The sequence below is a fragment of the Pipistrellus hanaki genome, assembly GCF_964339955.1.
Source record: "Pipistrellus hanaki genome assembly, chromosome: 8".
NCBI classification, from domain to species: Eukaryota; Metazoa; Chordata; class Mammalia; order Chiroptera; family Vespertilionidae; genus Pipistrellus; species Pipistrellus hanaki.
Genome location: NC_140510.1, coordinates 28,491,303 through 28,513,757, shown reverse-complemented (window position 1 = coordinate 28,513,757; position 22,455 = coordinate 28,491,303). Strand labels below are relative to the sequence as shown.

The following is a 22,455-nucleotide window of genomic DNA, read 5'->3' as shown; positions in this document are numbered from 1 at the left end:
TCCCCCAAGCCAGTCCTGAAAGAGGAGCAGCTGGGTATTCAATAGAGTCAGAAACAAGGTTAGTGTCCAGAATTTCCATTCTATTATAGTTGTTTGTGGTTTAGTATTTAGCCCAGATTAAAGTCCATTAGTGTAGCGGTTGCCAACCTTTCAGACCTCATGGACCACCAGTGGCCTGAAGACCACTGGTTGGCGACCGCTGCATTAGTGCATACATGAAGTCCCGCATGGCCACGAGCCATGTGGGCACAGCGCAGTCCCCTGCAGTAGGAGCCCCAAGAGGGCCAGTGCGTAAGAGCCAAGAGGAAGAGAGAGAAGGGGGGCGAACTCCCTGTGGAAGTTTATATATTTAGATTTTGCCCGTTTGCAGTGGCTACTGACTTGGAGTTTTTAGGTGTGATTGCCTGGCAATTAGCCTCCCACATCACTCAGATCTTATTGGGCCTTTGTCTGGATCCTTTCCCCATCAATCAGTGGGAATACACTTAGAGAATGTTAAATGCAGCTTTTTGGCAAAGTATATGTAAATGATGCCTGTATCTTTTGGTCTCTCCTTTCACTCCTCTCCTGTTAAATAATAACCAGGGTATCACAACATTAGCAACACTACTATATTTGAAATGGGCAGTAGGCAGAAAATTACCACCACAAGTAAATCACTATGAAGCAATCATTTGAAGAAGGGCAGAACACTCAGAATTTATCAATATTATGTCGGAATTTTTAAAACAATACTGCATCTCCCAGCCCCATCTGAGAATGTCATACAAATGTGTCAAAGCCCTAAGTGTGTTAAAGTGAAGGAGGTGGAGGAGGAGGAAGGTGAAGAAGTAGAAGGGGAAGAAGGAGGAGGAGGAATAAGGAGGATGAAGAGTAACAACAACAACAACAACTGCTCTAAACCAAAGCTTCTCAAATTCTAATGTGCATTTGAACTACCCAGGACCTTTCTAATTTTTTTAATTGCACATTTTGATTCATTAGGTGTAGGATGGGACCTAAAATTCAACAAATTTAAGGCGCTCCTCTTAGGTAATATATATTATATAAAGTATCTTTAAACAGAAACAGATGTTAAACAAGGTTATGTAAGCATAGATTGGTTGATGAAAATACACTGAGACCAACCCTAGCCGGTTTGGTTCAGTGGATAGAGTAGGGGTGTCGAACTCAATCAGAGAAGGGGCCAAAATCTAAAATCCAGCCTAAATCGCGGGCCGAATGGTTTACTGAACAGTCATAAACTGACAATGTCATAAACTGACAGCGGAGTGCAGTGATGACAGCGCGGTGCGGGCCACATTGCAAGGCCTGGCGGGCTGGATTTGGCCTGCGGGCCTTGTGTTTGACACATGTGGGATAGAGGATTGGTCTCCAGACTAAAGCATCCCAGGTTCAATTCCAGTCAAGGACATGTACCTTGGTTGAAAGCTTGATCACGGGCCCTGGTCAATGTGTCTCTCTCACAACAATGTTTCTCTGTCTCTCACTCTCCTTTCCACTCTCTTTAAAAATCAATGGAAAAATATCCTCAAGTGAGGATTAACAAAACAAAACAAAGAAAAGAATGAACACACACACACACACACACCCCAGAGGCTTACAGGAACCTAACCCTGTATTTCCTCTAGGAGCAATGGTTCAGTCATTCACTGTTCATGGCAACTCTATACTTCTGTGAAATATAAAAATCCACCAAATATGTATGTGTGTATCAATGTGTACACACACACACACACACACACACACACACACACTGTCATAGCCAAAATAGGTTGAAAGCCAATGAATTAGAGCACAGAAATTCTTAATGAAGTGGTAAAATGGCAAGGCAGTCAGGAAGGGATCATGGGCATGCATGCTAACCATTTTTTTCTACTTAAAAAGTCAAAATCAGCCATAAAGGTTAAATCGGTTGGTAAATCTAGGGTAAAGTCTAAATATGTACTTTAGAAAAGTATCGAGATATTCTGACGTGAGAACCATGCTTCTCCCTCCTAACCTGGTGGCTCTCAAAGTGGTGTTGCTGGGCAAGCAAGATCAGATCAGCCGGAAACTTGTTAAAAGTGCAAACTTCTGGGCCCCATCCCAGAACTATACTAAATCCAACACTCTGGGAATCACCAGTGATCAGTGTTTTAACAAGCCTTCGAGGTGATTCTGGTGCATGCCTAAGTTTGAGGATCCTGACCTAATCTTTTGTATTTCTTTTAGAGGTATTTTGAAAGCCCTGATGTATTCTGCTAATATGGCTGAGGCTGTCTATAATAATAAAAGCGTAATAAGCTATTCAGACTGGAGAGCCAAATGACTTTCCAGACAACCTTCTAGAATCTAGATGAAGCCGGGGCTCGAGGGCCGAGGCAAGCAGCTGTGTGGCTCAGAGGGCCAAGCCCCTCGCATGAATTTTGTGTATCAGACCAACCACGAGTTTCAAATAAAACATTAGGGTATCTGCTATTGTTATGCTATTGAAGCACCTATAATATTAGACAAGCTTCTTTCAAGTAGATTCTTTATGGAGATTGTCCCTGTGCTTTAAACCAAAACCAGTAAAAACTGCAAATTATTTGTATACTAATCAAGCAGCATGGTTTCTTTATTTAGGCCATCCTCCATAACACCAAGTTTCTTGTCCTCAGAACTCTAAAACAGTGGTCGCCAACCGGTGGTCCATGGACCACTGGTGGTCTGTGAGGTCTGACAGGTTGATGACTGCTGCTTTAAAAGGTACTGTTCTTAACACCAGCATTCGTGTCCTAAAAGGTGAATCTGCACTAAATCACAAAAATTATAATCCTCTAACAACTTTCCTGGGCATCACACACTTCCTAATATGAAAAAATATCTATTAAAAAAAAAAAAACCAACAACTTATGGCATTCTGGCACATGGACATAATTTTGAAACTAATTTGTAAAAACATATATTCTTATTCAAATAGGTCTCTTGTTGTCATGAATTTCCACAGTACCATTTTTATCTTCCACGTGACACATTAAGCCTCATATGGAGTTATCCATGTGCAAGTCTTTTCTACGGGACTGGAAGCTGCTTGAAGACAGGTACCACATTTTACCTCTTTCCGTGTTTAAAGTACACAGCAGGTACTGTTCATTCCATCAGCAAATATTTGGTAAGCAGCTACCATATCTCATTCACTGTACCAGATGACATATACAAAGGAAGTACAGACAGTCCCAGTGCTCATGGAGCTATTTATTCAATGAATAAACATCACAAACATCACTCTCAAAAGCTGAGAGTGTGGTCTGTAAGGAAGATCCAGTTTACCAATGTGACGCATGCTCTTTCTGATCAAAGTTGCTATGTGATAAGACCATATCTAATTGTTAAAAAAAACAAACAAACTTGGAGACAAGTCACTTAATCAACAGTTAATCTGAATATATAAACAAAATAGTTAATCTGATTTTAATGTTTTATATATAGAAAAATAAATAAAAGTCTATACACAATATACAAAGCTTAGTGACAACCAAATTCCCACATGGGAATAACAGGTTAAGGTTTGATATCCAAATTCCAAACAATTTATCAGAAAGCTACAGTCTGCGAATTTCTCAGAGATTTTAGAGGGAAGAAATTTTAAAGTTATCCGATGTAAGATTGTGGATTAAGGAAATATAAGGTCACATATCACTCACTTATAAAACAAATACAACTAGAGAAATATTTGTCTACTTCACTGAATAAAAAGCATGTGTTTAGAAGTTTTCTAGGAGACACACTCACAGACACAGTTTCCTCTATAGAGTGTCTGGGGACATGGGGAAGACACTTTTTATGTATATCATTTTGTGTTATTAAATTTTTATATTTAAATAATGTGGAGCTACTGTATTTCAAAAGCTAGGAATGTTAAAATATCAGGAGGACCACTTTGTAAAGTATATGGGAATAAAGTCTATAGCCTGGCTATGTATTGGGAGAAGAATGACACAGAATGGGATTGTCACTTGGGCCATGGAAATTCTTCTGAGGAGTTCTAAACCACAGGCCCTAGATTCCCTAAAATATTCTCTGAAGAATTCATGAACTTAAGTGAGAAAATAATCCTTTCTCTAATTTCACTAACTTGTTACATATTTAACATTTCCTTTTATTTTTAAAAAAATATATTTTATTGATTTGTTACAGAGAGGAAGGGAGAGAGATAGAGAGCTAGAAACGTCAATGAGAAAAAAACATCGACCAGCTGCCTCTTGCACACCCCCCACCGGGGATGTGCCCGCAACCAACGTACATGCCCCTGACCGGAATCGAACCTGGGACCTTTTAGTCCGCAGATCAACGCTCTATCACTGAGCCAAACCGGTTTCGGCAACATTTCCTTTTTTTAACTAGAGGCCTGGTACACAAAAATTGTGCACTGGTGTGTGTGTTATGTGGGGGGTATCCCTCAGCCCAGCCTGCACCCTTTTGCAATCAGGGACCCTGGCTCCTAAGCTCTCTGCCTGCCTGATTGCCCCAACAATCTCTGCCTGGGCTCCCACTGCCGTGGCTTTGTTGGGAAGGATGTCTGGAATGATGTCCAGAAGGTCATTCAACTGTCTGGTCTGATTAGCATATTACCCTTTTATTATTATAGATTATTATTATAGATGTAATTAGACCTCAGTGGTACTAGTAATACTTTTGACTAGCAATACAAAAGCAGCCACAGATCTTTCAATTGTTATATTACAATGGTTGCACTAGTCAAAATATTGTTTATACTTATCACTACTTCAAATTTAATTAGACTCAAGTCTAGATCCAGTTCTTAATGTGTTAAATACGTAAATTAAAAACTGTTTTAATATTGATAACTACATTTCAATATAATTGGTTTATTTTATTTTATGCATCCAAACATCATTCTGAGGAATTTCACCAGACAAGGGAGTCCAAGTCACAAATCAGGTTAAGAAGGCTTGGATAATGGTTCTCAAATCAAGTGCAATAGTCCCCATCTGGAACAGAAGGAGGAAACATTATGGGGTTATTGCAATTGCTATGCTATTAGAAATTAGTGAGCAGGATGCCGAAACCGGTTTGGCTCAGCGGTAGAGCATTGGTCTGTGGACTGAAAGGTCCCGGGTTCGATTCCGGTCAAGGGCATGTACATTGGTTGCGGGCATATCTCCGGTGGGGGGTGTGCAAGAGGCAGCTGGTCGATGTTTCTCTCTTATCGACGTTTCTAGCTCTCTCTCTCCCTTCCTCTCTGTAAAAAATCAGTAAAATATATATAGTTTTAAAAATTTAGTGGGCAGGGGACTGATTAATAAACTTTTTGATATGTCTGCCCTAAACAATTAACTACTCACAAACATAAAAAAATAAAAGTCCCAGTCCAGAGAACAATCTCAAGAATCAAGTAAATGTCAAGGCTATTCTCTTCAGTAGCATATTTTCAAAATTTCCAAACTTAAGTGTTCATCTAAGCTTCACTGATATATTAAAACGTATCACTTCACTTGCTTCTGCTCTCCAGCGTGTACCACCCACTGAACAGATTTTTACCACTAAAACCTATTTTCACCTATGAGCAACTAATCTTTCTAATCTAAAAAACAAATATGACATCAATTATTCAAGACTAAATTATTACCCCAAGGATTCACTAAAGATTTAGTTCTCTTGGCTATTAATTTTCAGTTTTTAATTTTAAAAATCAATTTGATTAACTGCTCTGCCAGAAAACAGAGATGGAAGGAGAGAAATAAAGTATCAATTTGCTAACGTCTATCAGATATAAAAATATATTTAATTGGCAGGATAAAAATGTGAAAGAAACTATACCACAATAATGTATGGAAATACTCTGTGTACTTTATTCTTCCATATTATTATTTATAATTCTGTATAACTAAAAATTACCAGTAATAAATAATAGCAATTGCCAGTAGAAAGGACTAACTTAGGTCTTTACACACACAAAAAAAAAAAAAAAAAAAAAAAAGTAATCTTTTAAGTTACACCTTTTTTTAGATACTTCCCATTAAACAGATAAAGAAATGTTGTTTAATAAGATAAAGTTCTTTAACCTGCCCAGAGGGAAAGTGATAGAGACCAAAATTGGAACTTGACAATTTGGAAGTTCCAACAACTTCCTCAGATTAGCAGTACCAACTAAGAGTTGTTTGCAGATTCCCCAAACAACTTTATCCTTTGCCCACCAAAAAAAGGGGAGTGCAATAAGAAAGCTGGAGGTAAAGATATGAGGATGTGAGTTAGAGAGCAAGCAAATGGGCTGACTCTTCCACTCTGCATTACTCAAACTGTACAGTAATACTAGCTGACAAGACAAAAAACAAACAAACAAAAAACCTACAAGCAGATAGTATATGAAAATGGTGCTAAAAAGAAACTGGAAGTGACTGCCATCTTCTAGTATAAATCCCAAAAGCAGCAGTACTACATGATGAGCAGGCAAATCTTAAGGTCTATTCCATTTAAGTGTAAATAATGCAACAAAAAAAAAAAAAAAAAAGAAGAAGAAGAAGAATCAAGGATCAGTCCTAAGGTACAGTTTTTCTACCTCAACTGTACTTAAAATGAAATAAAGATGCAGGGCTATATTTTTAGTAATACAATCCAACTCAATCCCAGTGGCCATGCCTGAATTACAAACTATCACTTAAGTGCCTGGGTAGGTATCTGTGCTGAATAAAACAAAGATATGATACCTTCCTTAAAGTATTTGGTTTAATTGAGAAAACAGGTGTCTTTTCTCTCACTTGTGCTCTTATTCTCTCATGCATACATCTACAGCCATACATACACACATGAGATATTAGAAAATTATAATAAACTCAAGTAGTAGTGGTTAAAATTCAGAACATTTACAGCAACAAGAGTAGTAAAGATAGGAAAAGAAAATCTTATGAAAGCAAGGGAACTCATTATAACCAAAACTTACAGTGTGGACTGCCTACTGATCTCTAGGAAAAAATCAGTGTCTCATTATAGGTAAATGTAACTGATCCTCATTTAAAAAAAAAAAAAAAAAGGATTCTAAACAAAATTGACAGCATATACAATAGTGTTAGGAGTTAAACCCTGCCTATTAATATTTTCCTAATATCTAGTCTCTCATTTGTTAGTTCTAGGTAAACATGTTGATTCTCAGATGCAGTAATTTTTAGATCACTCAGTCCAATTCTATTTTACAAATGAAAAAACTAAGAGCCAAAAAGATTAAATAACTTCTTTGAGGTCACACAAAATTCATTCCTTGCTACTTGGAAAATTAGTAAATGTGAATGAAGGGTTTGCTTTCTTTAAAGGGATTCTGCAGACTTCTTTTATAGTCTCTAATTCAAATTCCATCAAGAAATGTAATACATTAAAATTATTGTAATCTCATTAAAACATCTTACAACCCTGGTTGATGTGGCTGTGGTTAGAGTGTCAGCCCATGCACCAAAGGGTCATGGGTTTGACTCCCAGTCAAGGGCATGTACCAGAGTTGTGGGTTTCTCCTCATGCCCCCCAAATTACCCCGCCCCCTAAAAATCAGGACGCATGCCAGAGGCAAGGAGTCAATGTGTCTCACATCAGTATTTCCCTCTCTCCCCTTCCTCTCTTCCACACACTCTGAAAAGCAATGGAAAAAATATCCAAACAAAAAAATGAAACACCTTACAAATTTAAGGTTTGTAAAAACACAACAAGTATACAAATTCACCTTGGGTCAAACCATGAATTTAAACAATTTACCTCCACAACTTTTGATTATGATGTTATATACCCACCAGAAGATCTCTCAGGGCAGCTCCTGGCTAAACCCCATTTTCAGGAAGGAAGACTTTAACAGCACATGTATACTAACTCCCCCTGTCTCCCCCTCGACTGGTGGACTTAGAGGGAGACATATACCTGATGCAGGCCAAACCAACAACACCTCACCTCAGGAATCTGGAATTTTGAACTTAAAGAAATATAACACTGACGATAATAATAGCTAATACTTATTATATGCTTACTGCAAGCCACGAACTGTCCCAAGCACAGTACAATTCATCATCTCAATAACTCCATTAGATTTCATAGATGAAATTAACCTGCCTGCTGACTCAAAACCCATACAGTCTGGCTCCAGAACGCATGTACTTAACCACTATCCTATATTCTCAAAAGACTGGGAATTGTTGGAATGACATCAATGTCGCCATACCTGCCTTGTTCATGGCCTTCCCAAATCTTGACTGTTCACTTCTTTCTTGGGAGTCTGTGAAAGAACCTCCAAGAATGTTGGTTTCTGTTACTTGAAACCAACCTACTGATCCCACCAAACATTTTTAGGCCTCATTTTTAGAGAATTAATACTGATGAAATCTAAACTTACACCACAGATAGATCATTCCTTTGAATTTTTAAAAAAGGAATGTGTTTAAAAAAAGAATTCACCACGAAGTTTCTTTCATAATATTCCCTGAGGCAAAACTTAGTACCTCCTCTATGCCTAGGAATAGTAAGTGATAGAACAGTAGAAACGTAATGACAGTTAGATATCATCTGCTTCTCTACACACTCCTTTTACAGATGAGCAGTACAATGGTGAAGAAAAGAACTCAGGATCACAAACCTACAGAGCCTGAGTTCAGATACCACCACTATCATGTTCTGTTGATACTTAATTTCTAAAACTTGGGTTCTTTTTCCGGAAAAGAAATAATAGCACCCACCCATCCCAGCGTCATAATGAGCTCTAAACCATGTACTGAGTTTATGAAAGTGCCTGGCACATGCTCAACACACTCAATAACACACACTCAATAAATGGTAGCTTAGATGGTAGTGATGAACCAGAGGCTCAGAGAAGGTAGGCAACTCTTCCAGATCATAAGGCCAGTTAACAACAGAACGAAAACTTAGAAAACAGATTTCACGTTTCTACCTCAATTCTCTTTCTTCTACACCATCCTACAAACTGCTAGGCCTAATATTCAAAATTCTGTATAATCTGGCATAATCCTACCCCTTTTTCAACCTAGTCTCCACTGCAACAATTTTATTCATTCAATCACCAGACATTTACTGAGTGACTTCCAGATTATAAACAGTATCTAGTGCTTTAGACATAGCAGGAAACAAAGGGAGGGAAAGAAATAAAAGTCATCTGCATGTCCAAAAAAGGGAGAAAGATCAAAGAGAATGGCATGCTCAGAAATGACAAGACTGCAGACCCCCTCAAGTTTCTGTAAGCAGGAGAAGGATAGACAAGGATAGATTCAAAAACACATAGATACATGCAAGAGCCATAGTCAGGTGGCTTGGTTGGATGAGGATAAAAATATATATGACATCTAAGGATCTTCCATTAGTCTGTGTAACATCCATAGAACTAGTTTTAAGTGTTTCTGCACTAAATATTTGCTTCAACATACCCATACAAACAAACCTAAAAGTCCAAATTGTTAAATCCCTCTCTAAGGAGCCATCTCTATATATTCCAGTAACAGTTTTCTCTTACTCCTCTTTACAGCACCAACAATTAACTTTTTCTAATGCTCTTTTAATGTCTGTCAGGCTGACTTAAACTGGTAGTTTCTGCTAACTTTCCAAATACGTTTTTTACCTCAATGATTCATTTAAGTTCCCTGAAGTCAAGATCAGTATCAATATTCTTCTTTTAATCGTAACAGCACTTGAGCACACAGCCTTACACACATAGACATACAGAACCCTTTAAATAGTTTCCCAATCTCTTATTTAGATAACACCTGTAACCTAGATGATACCTGGCTGTTATTTGCTTTTGTTGGGGGAGAAAAAAAAAAACACAACACAAGCCAAGCCAAGCCAAACAAAAAAAGCTTAATGTTTTTACAATGTCAGCTTACAAAACTTCATTTTATTCCCTCTTTGGAACCCCTCTATTATGAAACATAAAATATGTTAGTACCAAAAATAACTTTGAAATGGTAAAAAGATTGAATATATTTCTACTCCACCATTCAAAATATCACATGTTAAGATGACAAAAATTAGATAACTAATATATAGGGGAGAAATACAATTTAATTCAGTCATGATCTTTTTCTTTGAAAATAAATGTAAACACATGCTTCATGTAGATTTTGGTTCATTCCAATATAAAGAGATCTTACACAAATCTATATACACCTATGAGAGGGATAACTAACACAGATAAAGACTAATATTGCAACCATACCTATCTACAAAAAATTCAATATTTAAAGAGGCCTGACTCAAGAGGGAAAACAAATGAGTATGTAAGTGTACACAGTACACCAAAATAAGAAACCAAAAGGAATCCCTGGGAAATAACTTACCAAATTCTGCTAATGAATTACGCACAATGAGTTTAATATAAAACACACACACACACACACACACACACACACACACACAGTGTTTTATAAAAACCTAACTATTGGTATAGAAAATGAGATAGAAGCTCATTCAATACTCAGCAAACATATAACAAGCTTAAGTTATATGACAGTCACAGTTCCAGGAACTGAAATATATTAAGGAACAAAACATGCAAAGATCCCTGCCCTTATAGAGATTACATTCTACTAGGAGAAAATATAAGTAATAAAATAGGATAGTTTCCTACAAGTTTATTATATGGTTAGGATAACAAGCACTCAGATAAACATAATGACACCAACATTAGGGAAAAGCAAAGTTAACAGTCTTACAAGAAAAAAAAAAGAGAAAATTTGAAAAGCCAAGAGCGAAAGTCAGTGATGAAAAATTATACTTAAAAAAATATATTAATCAATTTAATATTTTAATCAAATCAATATAATTTACAGTTCCCAAAATTATAAAAAGTACTTTCTTTACAAAAACTAAAATTAACTTAGTAATAGTTTGTAAGATAATTCGGGGTTCTGTAAGAAGTCAATATGAAGCACAGTGGTTATGAGAACAGGCTTTTGTGACATTAAAGGCAAGGATCTGAATTCTACCCCAGCCAGTTACTAGCTGTTAGACCCTTCAATTTCTTCATCTATAAAATAGAAAAAACTTCAAAGGGCTGTTACAGGATTAAATAAAAACTAAAAACAACTGAAAATCCAACAGATGGATGGATGGATGGATGGATGGATGGGAGGGAGGGAGGGAGGGAGGGAGGGAGGGAGGAAAAGAGTAAAGGAGGAAGGGATCAAGGAAGGAAGGAAAGAAGGGAGGGAGGGAGAAAATGAGGAAGGGAGGATGGGAGGAAGGAAATGAAACAGGGGTGGGCAAAAAGTAGGTTTATAGTCGTGATTGTGCAAAACAGTTTATTCGTATGTTATTGTTTATTAACTATTCATTTGTATTACAACAGTAAACCTACTTTTGCCCACACCTGTATTACAGTATGTAAATTCAGTAATAAAAAGGAATGGCCTATTATATGCAACAAGGATGAATCCTTAATGCATTATGCTGAGCAAAAGAAGCCAGACACAGTAAAGTATGTATGGTTCCATTTATATGAAATTCTATAAAAGACAGAACTATTCTATAATGAGAGAAAGCAAATCAGTGGTTGCTCAGAATTACGGTGGAGAGGGACTAACTTGCAAAGAAGTATAAGGGAACTTCTGGGGTATTTAAAATATTTTTATATCTTGATTATGATGTTTCCATCAGAATACACATTTGTCATAATTCATTAAACTTTATGCTTTAAATGGGTACATTTTATTGTATTTATATTATACCTATGCAAATTGGTTGTAAAAAGGACTAAGTAAAATAATAAGGCAAAGTTCTTGGTACAGTACCTGGTGAATAAGAAGTATTCAAAAAATGATAGATACATTAAAAACATCAACCTCCACTATACAAACTCAAGGGGAGGTGGTAGAACCACTGATTACCTGATCTTTCAGGTTGTGTAGATTCTAAATAGACATAAGTTTACAATATTTGACCTAGACCAAGCAATGAGGAGCACTACAGAAACCAAGATACAGAAAGATGACAACTGGCTATCATTCATGAAAACACAAGTCTTCCGACTTACGTTAATTTTTAAAAGAAAAGGCAAAAACTAGCTGAAACCGGTTTGGCTCAGTGGTAGAGCTTCGGTCTGCAGACTGAAAGGTCCCGGGTTCGATTCCGGTCAAGGGCATGTATGTACCTTGGTTGCGGGCACATCCCCTGTAGGGGCTGTGCAAGAGGCAACTGGTCGATGTTTCTCTCTCATTGACGTTTCTAGCTCTCTATCTCTCTCCCTTCCTCTCTGTAAAAAATCAATAAAATATATTAAAAAAAAGAAAAAGAAAAAAAAGAAAAGGCAAAAACTAATATCCCATTTAAACATTCTGGGAAGCAAAAGACTTCAGAATGCATATACTGTATAAATCTAAACTGTCAGGGTTTGTTTAGTTTTGCTTTAATTTTAAGAACCTCCACTTGTAACATTAGAGAGGCAGAAAGGACAGAACAGAGACAAGAAGTCCTGAGTTACAACTCTAGTTCTATTAGAATTTGGATTTCTTCTTGCCTAAAATTGGGTAGATGATGCAGGCTTCTAAAAATAATCCAATGTTAACATTAATAAATAAAATTGTGCTAGGGTTAATTAAGCACTTATTTTTTATATATCATTAAAATAAATAACTGCCAAGTTTTTCCCCCTATTTTCAGACAAAATACCAAGGCACATGCGGCAAACTAAGGACCTAAAGCCGTAACTAAATATAATGCTGATTGATCACTGTTAACAGTAACATTTCTTCCACAGGCTAATTATTCATTCTAGTTTTTGATTCAAGTTTTTTCCAAACCAAAATAATAGGATCCAAGTAGTTACATACAATACAGGGTGGGGCAAAGGTTTACAGTTGTTGGTATGGAAAAAAATACAATAATAAATAATACAAGAATAAACTGTCTCACGTTCTCACAACTGTACTTTAAGGCTCAGAAGCCACTTTTCTTTTGGGGTCAAAACCCACAAAATAACATTAACAGAAACTTAAATTTGTGGAATCCAAAGTTGTGTTATTTAAAGTTCAATTAATTCCGGTGCATACTATAACTTTTTTATTTTAATTACCTTTCCGGTGGAACAAAGAGCTAAGAAGTTTTATTCAAACAACTAAAAGACTTTTCACAGTTGACTTAATTCTAAATTTTCAGCATAAATGCTGGGCTTTCATCTTCTTAAGAGAAGTTGAATGTTCGTCCTGATAGAGCGGCCGTATTCATTTTCTACTGAAAATAGTAAAAATTTTCAAGTAATCAACCACCACAGATTAAATCGCGGTAAGAAAGTAATGGCAGGGCAATATAATGAGGTCAGAACCGAGCAACCAATCAAAGGCTGTTAAAAGCATTTCCTGCAATACTGAAAGTCAAAGGAGAAAGCCAATCACAGAAACCTCGCGCCTTCCTCTGACAGTCCCAGAAGCAGGAGAGCCAATCCACGAACACCCGGGGTTGACAATAAGGCGGGACTGCAGGTTCATTGAAGAAATCCTTGAGGGTGCAGTTACTATAAACTTCGCGTGCAAGGAACACCGCTCCTCCGGTGTCAACAACATTGTCAAACCGGAGGAAATTCAACCGTATGCAAAACGTAACCCATCGGGGAGGAAAAACAAAACAAAACAGCATTTCAGCCTAAATGCGCTGCATTACCAAAAAATGCAACTGTCAGATTAGATGCACCAGGACGAGGTCAACTCCCTACAAGACTCCCCACCCCTCCGATGACAGTGCTCGGGGAGGCGGCCCCGGGACGGCACACACAGCCGGCGGCTGGCGGCTTCCCGGCCCCCCCTCCCCCCCGGTTCCTCCCGAGGCCGCGCACCGAGCGGGCGCCGTCCGAGCGCGGCCGGCGGAGCGAGCAGGTCCCCGCCTCTAACGCTGCACCCGCCGCCGGGCAGCCCGCCGCGGCCTCCGCCGCCTCGCCCCGCTGCACCCCCAAACGGGCCGGGGAAGGAACCAGGATCACCTTGCCGGGAGGAAGCTGTTTGTTTTTGAAAGCGCTTTCCTCTCCTAAGTCATTTCCAAGATAAACCCAATGCAAAAAAAAACAAAACTGAAAAAGTGAAAACCAACGCTTTCCCGGCCAAACGATCCCTCTCTCCCATGAGTTAACCCCAGTGTCGCCGGTAGGGAAGAAGGGGGGGGGGGAAGAAAAAAAAAAAAAAAAAGGTAAACAGAGGCCCTACGCCAAGTGCGGCTAGAACATCCCCTGCGCCATTCCCGGCCGCCGCTTACGCCGAGGCCCCCTTACGGCAGCGTAAGAGGCGCGGCGAGCTAATCACAACACTGGGACGCAACAACATGGCGGCCGCGGGCGGGCGCCGCGCCGGCCGAGAGGGCTTACGCTACTCCTCCGGCGTACGGCCTCCTGCGCTGGAGCGGCAGCGGCGCCCTCCAGCGAGCGTAAAGCGCGCTGTGAATGGCGAGGCCCGACTGACAAAGGGGAGGGGGGAGGAGGGAAGAGGGGGGGGGGGTAATAAACACTTGAGTCCCTACCGATTCCTCCTCCTTCTCCATCCCGGTGGGCATCTGGGGCACGGCCCGGTTGATGGAGACGCAGTCGTTGAGATCAGGCATGTCCTTGCCGCGGTAGATGGGCAGCGGTTTGGCGGCGTCCAGCGCCCGCGCTCGGAAGGAGAGTTTACTCATTGTCTCCCCGCCTCACAGGAACAGCCCGGGCGGCGGCGGCGGCGGCGGCGGCGGGGCGGGCGGGGAGGGGGGGAGGACTCCCGCCGCCTCCTCCACCGCCTTCCTCAGTGCAGCGCGGCCGGCCCGCTCCTCCTCCTCCTCCGCCGCACGGCCCCCGGCCACAGCATGGGCGCCCACCCGCCCGAAAACAGCCCCCCGCCGCCCGCGGCCGCTTCCAAACACTAGATCCGCCGCTCGCCCGCCCGCTCCGCTCCCTGCGCCATGGCCAACATGGCGGACATTACCACAGAGGCGGCGAGCGATCCCGGCAGCCCGCGCGAAAGCGCGCCCCCGCCGCGGGGACGCGCCCCGTCCGCCCTCCCTCCCTCCTGCCTCTGCCTTCCCCTCCCTCCCTCCCTCCCTCCCTCGCCCGCCTGCCCACCCACTCGCTCCGCGGCGCGGCCGGCCCGCGGGAGCGTGCTCCGCCTCGGGCGGGCGCCGGGGGAGCGGGGCGGCGGCCCTCCGCGCGCGGGGCGGCCCTCGGCGGCGGCGGCCCGCGCTCCCGCCGGCGGCAGGTGCCAGGTGCGCCGGGTCCCCGCGCCCGGACGGAGCGGGTGCGCCTCTGCCTCCGCCTCTGCCGCCTCTGCCTCCGCGGCCGCCGCTCCCGCTCGCCCGGCGCCCGGGGGACGGCGCTGGGCAGAGCGCCGCCGAGCGCGCGGAAAGGAGCGAGCGCGCCCGGGTCTGCGAGCGGGAAAGGAAGGTGACAGCCGGGCTGTCACCGCCGCCGCCCCGCCGGCGCTTGCACACTTGTTTCCATACTTATGTAACCACTGTTGGGACGTGCTACGATGTATCGCGCTCTTCCTGGAGGCTGTGTCCCGTATAGACCTGTTCGGGGAATCCGGGAGCGCGGTCTGCAGACGCCCCGAGCGCCGGCTCATTTGCAGCCTCCAGGTCGCCGGTCCCCGGGAGGAGCGAAAGGTCCACCCCGGCTGCCCTGCCCGCGGGGCGCAGAGCTGCCAGCCCGCCGCTGCCGCTCAGACGCTGCTCCCGCAGCCCCGGCCTCCATCCCCGCAGCCCCGGCCTCCATCCCCGGAGCCCCTTCTCGAGTGCGGACCGGACCGAAAGCCCTCTCCGAGGTCAGGCGGCGTGGCTCGTCCTCACCTGGGCGGGGAGGATGGAGTGGCAGCTGCGAGGGTTCATGCTTGCGGCTGCTAGATGCAACAAGTGCACTGGAGCTCATCACCCAAACTGTTTATAGGGTTATGTAGTGGACGCATAGATATATTCCTCTGATTTCAAAAATGTTAGAGTCCTTTAGAATTATAAAGATCAAGTTTAACGAAGGCGGCACGATTTCCCAAGTGGCAGCTTTGGGGACAGTATTAGCTGCGAGTGAAAGACCAAACGAAGTTTGAGATAAAAGTTCCTGCCCGCGTGGTGGGATGACAGGTCGCTGGGGAGATGGATTAACAGTAGGAGCCATCCAGGGTGGAAGAACCGGGCAACTGGAAACATAAAAGGCAGCAAAGCAACAAATGAACCACAAGACAACAACCACAGTGTGAATACGTGGAGAAAACTATGCAGGAGACTATGCAAGGCAGGAGGACATGATTCATTACCGAATGATTGCCTGAGAGTTCAGAGAGAGGAGGCATTGCGTTAGCCTGAACTGATTAGAGAAAGTTGGGAAGAGGAAGGGAAATCAAGTTGGCTCGACTATCCCAGCTATTGTTGACACCAGCCTCGTTTGGCCAAGTTTCTTAGTTAGTCTTTAAGCATTCAAGTTTTCTTACAAAACCCTTAGAAAGCGTGTAACACATTTTACCATATTCTAATAGCTAATAAACACCCTGCCTCGTTCAGGGAAAAGGAGATGGTGTACTGAAGTCCAGACGTGTGAACAGTTGATTCCTACAGTCATTTCTATAAAAAACAAACAAACAAACAAAAACCCAACTTCCTCCATTAACGCCTCCTTCTCATCCATTTTTCTCCTTTTTTCCCTCCTGCCTTTTCTCTCCATCTCCCTCCTTGAAGGCAAAATGGTGCATATGGACCCCTGGCAGTGTCTGTCTACATAGTCTAACCTGGCAGCAAGACTTGGAGCCGTAGTTTAGCTGGGCTTGAGTATTTTCCTTCCACTTTGTTTTTGGAAACAATGGAGATGCTGTGACTCACTTCTTGTAAGCAACACCTTCCTCAGGCTGATGGGCACGTCTAGCTCTGAGTGCTACCCTCTGGAGCAGTTCCAGTTCTCTGCGAGGAAGGACAAGATGTTGCTGCGAGGGGTCAGCCCTGTTCAGGCCTCAAGGTGGCTGAAGAAATGAGTCATGCAGAGCTCCCATCTGGGTGCCCAGCACTTCTCGGGCTCAGAAAGGATAGCTTTTCTCTATGTCCCATATTTATTGTTACTTTCCATCAAGAAAGGAAATATTGAGTATTTGTAATATACCAGGCACTGCAGTGGTAACATATACATATTAATTAAATTCTTCTTCATTCTTATTACAACCCTATGGAGAACTATTATAACTTGACTAATGAGGAAAATGAAGCTCAGACAGATAATTTGCCACATTTCAACACGACTAAACTCGCAGAAATGGGTTCAAAACCAGATCTAGCCCTGGCCCCCAAAAGTCCTGTTTCCTCTGCAGTGCCACCTTGCAGTCCAGTGGCTAAGGGAGTGCATGACCCGGAGCCTAAAGATGCAATGCCCTCACTGAGGGCAGGAACCACACCTGCTCTGTTAATCTTGTATCCCCAGTTCTGTGCCTCACACAGAGCAGATACCTCATGTATATCTGTTGACTGATAAATCACCTCAAGAGACTCTGATGCACCACTTCATTCCAGCTTAGAGCTCATCAGACCTCAGTGGCCCGTCACCATCGCTGCCAGTATTTGTTCTTATGGCCCGCCCTGCTCTCCACCTTCCTACCTTGAGCATAGGAGTTAGAACCAATTAAAGCAATTTGAAGAAACTTCTTAAAATCTGAGATTTTATTACATAAACAGGTTTTTTGCTACGGTAGTTGTTGTTTTGTTGTCCTTTTCTCTGAGCATGTAACCTTTTCCCCTGCCCTGTTGGCAATGATGATAGAGCCGGAATAAAACAGTTGGAGGCAGGTAACACAGCATGCTTTTCAAGTGAGACACAGCCTGCGTTTTCTTGGCTTCCAATTCAGTAGCCAAACCAGAAGGCCCCTTTCCACATTTGGAAAGTAGCTTTTATTTGTATACAAATATTCCTTTTCACAAAGTTTACTTCTAATCTATTTGCTGAATACCCATATACTTGTTAGGACTAAGAGCAGAAAATAGCTTTTCAACTTTTGAAGTAGATCCTGTTATAAAAATGTCTTTATCAAAACCTGTTTCAAATGATTATGCAGCCTGAGAGCCTATTTTAATTTCCATGTACAGTGCACTAAGTACACTTATTCTGAAGACAGTCCACTGCAAATATGTTCTGGACCCATTAAAAAAAAAAAAAAGAAGAAGAAAGAAAGAAAAGACATGCATTTAGCCAAGCAAGTGTCATAAATACACATCCAAAAATTTCTAATTTGGATGTGTATTTATGACATTTGCTTGACTAAAATAGTTTTTACAGCCATATCAAAAATAAAATAAGAAGAAAAGAAATAGTTTTACAGCCATATCAAAAATAAAGTCACTGTCTGCATATAGTTTAAATTAGGATAAAAGTCAAACAACATTAAGAATTTAGTTTATATTCCAGTTTCCACTTCCCCATACATACTACCACCAGGACTGGCGGCTTCCAAATAATGAACAAATTACTTTTTGAAAGAACCTTAGAGTTCGTCAACACAGTTGCTATTCAACCATTTCAGAGTTTTGTAAATGTCACGTTCTTTCTAATTGGCTCTCTATTTCAGCAAGCCCAATTGAATGTTAATTGGGTTGGTATGTGAACTGCATCCCCACCTCTCCCCCAGTGTTTCCAGGAAGGAACCTGGTACCAATAAAGCTTCACTGTTTACATCTTGTAATCTGAATGTAGGGTCTGCATTCAATACAATAGAATCAGCCTCCCGGTTCCAGTGCCCTGGACCGAGGCAACTCTGGATCTTTGAGACCTAGGGACGGAGACCGCCCTCAAAGGTGGCATGCCGAAAACTCCTTCCACCTGTATATCTGCAACAGTGAGAAAACCAAACGCTGAACAGAAACTGTGGCCGTGGCTCAGCCTCTCGGCTGCACGGCTTCTCTCAGCCCTGCTTGGAATCACAGGGTGCCACCTTGTGTATAAGCTGACGATGTACTTCCCAGTTCCACAAAGGACCCAGCGAGACTCAAAAATAATCAGCCCCAAAGCTCTGGTTTTATTAACCAAGGAAGAAGGAGGCAGATGTAATTGAAGGAAACAGATTTGAAAACACACAGTTCCAGATGGTCCACAACACTCAATTTCAAATCACACCACTAGCCTGTCCCGTTGGTTGCCTCACCCTGGCCAGAAAACACACCCAATGGCTCAAACGTGGAATAGGTTGACGCCATTCACTCAAGCTTTGGGACTGAGGGTTCCGGGAATAGGTAAAGCTCTGTGACAGAGCTAATAAATCTGACCAGGACAATTATCTGTGTACAAACAGCACTCGGGTTACATAGGTTTAATTTTGGGACTTTGAATTTCTGAAAGGCACCAGCTTCCATTGAGTGGATAAATATGATCCTACTTATTTTAATAAAGGGCCCAGTTTGAAAGAGAGAAACAGGATTGTTGAAGCAAGGCCCCGGGACGTAAAATAGGGTCCTTTACAATCCAGCTACCTTGCCTTGAGAAATTCCGCCCTTCTCTAAGTCCAGCACAGCTGCCATTCATCCGAAGCCACCGTTACAGTCAAGGAATTGGCTGGACCTTTCAGATTATCTCCAGCCGAGAGGTGGAGACCCTGGGGCTCTGGTGCTATAGGTGCACTTCTGTTGGCTGAGGGCTCCTGAGACATCTATTCTCAGGTGCCTGCCCTGGCCTCCTCTGCCAGGCATCCTTTTCTTCTCAGGCAATCTGTGAAAGGTGACGTGGAAGGTGGTTTCTCTCTCCCTGTGAAGACAGGTTAGCCTCACTGGTGTGCTGGCACATCTCAGACAACTGTAGCAGGCTCAGAGCCCTGAGCTCAAGGGGGGGGGGGGGGGGGGGGAGGGAGGGTCTTAAGTTAGCTGAGAGGAGTTCATCTTTAGGAACCTTGAATTGCTATTCTAAATGTCTCTCCCTTCACCAATTTTTTGCGAGTCATCCTTGCGCAGGGGCCATGCTAATCTTCTCTGTATCATTCCAATTTTAGTATATGTGCTGCCGAAGCGAGCACCCTTCACCAATTTTTAAAAAAATCTCTTCCACCACCAAAGGACTAATGTTTATAAACACAGATTTGGGAATGGATTATGCATTTGGAGGCCCAAATTAAAAAAAAAAAAATCAGTCAACTGATTTAGTAAGCTGTGTTGATCTTATCTTTGTTGCCCCAAGAACAAGCTGGCCTGTTTCCTAAGAGGTATGGGATTAGCTTATTGAGAGCCCTAAACTCCAGAGTGACTTGTCAGGAGGCAGAGGAAAGCACCTGCACATCTCCAAATTAGAAGACAGGTCTACTTGTCTTTCGTCAGCCACTAAAGGTAACTCTGGCAGAGGAAGAGACAGAAACCATTGAGATAAAATACACTAATTACCTGGATATTTACTGCTTCACACATACCGCTTGCCTTGTTTCAGAAAGACTTTTAGGTGACTTTTGAGAGTAGCTCAAATATGCTAGGATAGCCTTTGGGCTCTAACTTCCTTGGTAAGGTGAAATATTCCAGTCATGAAAATACGACTCCTCAGCTTCACAACGTCCACTAAATAAAATGATTGCTCAGGAGACTTATAACTGTTCCTGGTTCTAATGGGACTATCCAAGAGTTCATAAACAGAGCACCTACCGTAGGTGGTGTGACAGACATCTCAACAGTCTCCTTACAACAGACCCGCAAGGAGCAACCCAGACCTGTTTCTTACAGCGACCCTCTTTGCAAGCTGATGGCATCCTCTGCAATCCAGCACCAACAATTCTGCAAGGGTTGCAATGACCTGGATGTCTGAGGCTGTGAGCCCCACCCCATGCAGATCAGAGAGTGGGAATGGCCTCTAAGAAATCCTCCCTGAATAATGCTTTTCTCTCAAGTGTCACCTGCTAAACTGTGTGGCTGAGAGCTCAAAATTGTGCTCTATTGTAATTGCCTGAAGAGTGGTTCTTCTAAGTGCCCAATTAAGGGCAGACCCATATGCCTTAAATGACTCTGCTGTGGAGGACAGAGTTAACTTCCTTTTCTGGAAGGAAAGGAGCTTTTAAGAACCAGTGCCTGAATAGAAAGCTGTTCCTCCTGCTCTTGCAGTGAGCTAAGGGTATATCTACTGGCAGGACCAAGAGATAAGTTGGCCTTTGCATAAGCAAGGTGTGCATTGCTCTCTCAGGATAGATGACAGTTGCGGGGGAGGAGAGGGAGGGTTCTTGTACTGCATCCACCTGAGGTTGTCCCATGGTTGGTAGCAATAGGTTCCAGTTCCAACTCCACTTCCAGTGCCTACATTGTGCCTCTACTTAGAGAGCAGCTCGGTCTATAACCGCTTCTCGCTATAAACAGCTTTATACTGTATCAAAGGTAATTTTGAAAAACAAAAAACTGAGCTTCAGGGTACCTTCTTTTACAGGAAGATATCAGCTCCTCCTACTCAAAGCCATGCAGGGGATGTCTTTGTACCAAGCCTCCCATCTTCCACACTTACCCACTCCAGCAGCCCTTCCCAGCATGGCATTCCCCTGCAAGGCCCGTGCCCAGGCCCAGGCCCATGTCCACAAATGACCCAGACCTGCCATTTTAGGATAATTTAACATGGACAAAAGGGATTCTAGAATGGATGTTGGTTTGAAGGCCCGTTTTCTCCATCACATTGATGGCCTCTATAAAGTTTGAAGGCAATTATAGCTTGCTCTGGAGCTTACTGCTTGCAAGCCCTGCTTACTGAGTTTCTTAGTCCTTTCCTCTACTACTTCTCTCTTTCATGGAGATGAAATGGCCTAAATAGTATGTTTCAAATGTGTATGTTTGCAACAGCTCCAGCTGCTTAAAACCTGCCTGAGTGGCTAACCAAAGAAAACATTTGAAACCTATTTTAGACACAGAGACAAGTCTGGAACATTTGTATCAAACTGTTCCCTCTAGTGAGGGAAATGGGATTGCAAGGGAAGGGATAGTGGTGAAGAGAAATCCTTACTTTTCACTCTACAAACCCCTCTGTAAAGGTTAAAAAACTAATTCTTAGAGAGATGGTTTAAAAAACTCATTAAAAAAAAAAAAATTGAAGTCATGGAGCACAGTTGGGCTCTGATGAAAGACAAAGCTTTCTCCATGAATTCTATGACCCCTGAAACATTGTTTTAACCTCTGTGACTATTTCAAAGCCTCCTTATGAGAACTAACAGTTAATACGACAAAACAGTGCCTGGCAAATAGAGGCCCAATCAACATGAAGACTACTCTTTCTGTTCCCCTCCCTCTGTCTTTCTATTTACATAGTTTGAGGTGATTAAAATTAGATAAAATTAGAACCATAGCGCATAGAAGATGAGACCTCGAGTTTCTACTCTGGTTTATGGTTTATTTTAAACACTTGAATTTAGAACTAAATGGAACATTCCTCCCTCCCCTCTCCCCCCATCACACCTATTTTCTGGCCGTATTTGGCTCTCAGGCATGGAGTGGAACTTTATTCCGATCCTCATGGCCATTGGGCCCTGCCAAAGAGATAACATTAGGTGCGAAGACCTTATCTTTATTAAG

At 42.3% G+C, this 22,455-nt stretch overlaps 1 protein-coding gene across 2 annotated transcripts in view; it reads right to left on the bottom strand.

Annotated features, from left to right (window-relative positions):
• EPC2 (enhancer of polycomb homolog 2) overlaps nucleotides 1-14,928 on the bottom strand; it is a 107,143-nt gene extending 92,215 nt beyond the window's left edge. For both annotated transcript variants that reach the window (XM_084893036.1, XM_084893037.1), the window contains exon 1: nucleotides 14,467-14,928. In XM_084893036.1, the coding sequence (XP_084749162.1) occupies nucleotides 14,467-14,619 (153 nt within the window). In that variant the 5' untranslated portion in view covers nucleotides 14,620-14,928. The remainder of the gene's footprint in view (nucleotides 1-14,466) is intronic.
• Between the last annotated feature and the right edge of the window lie 7,527 nt (nucleotides 14,929-22,455).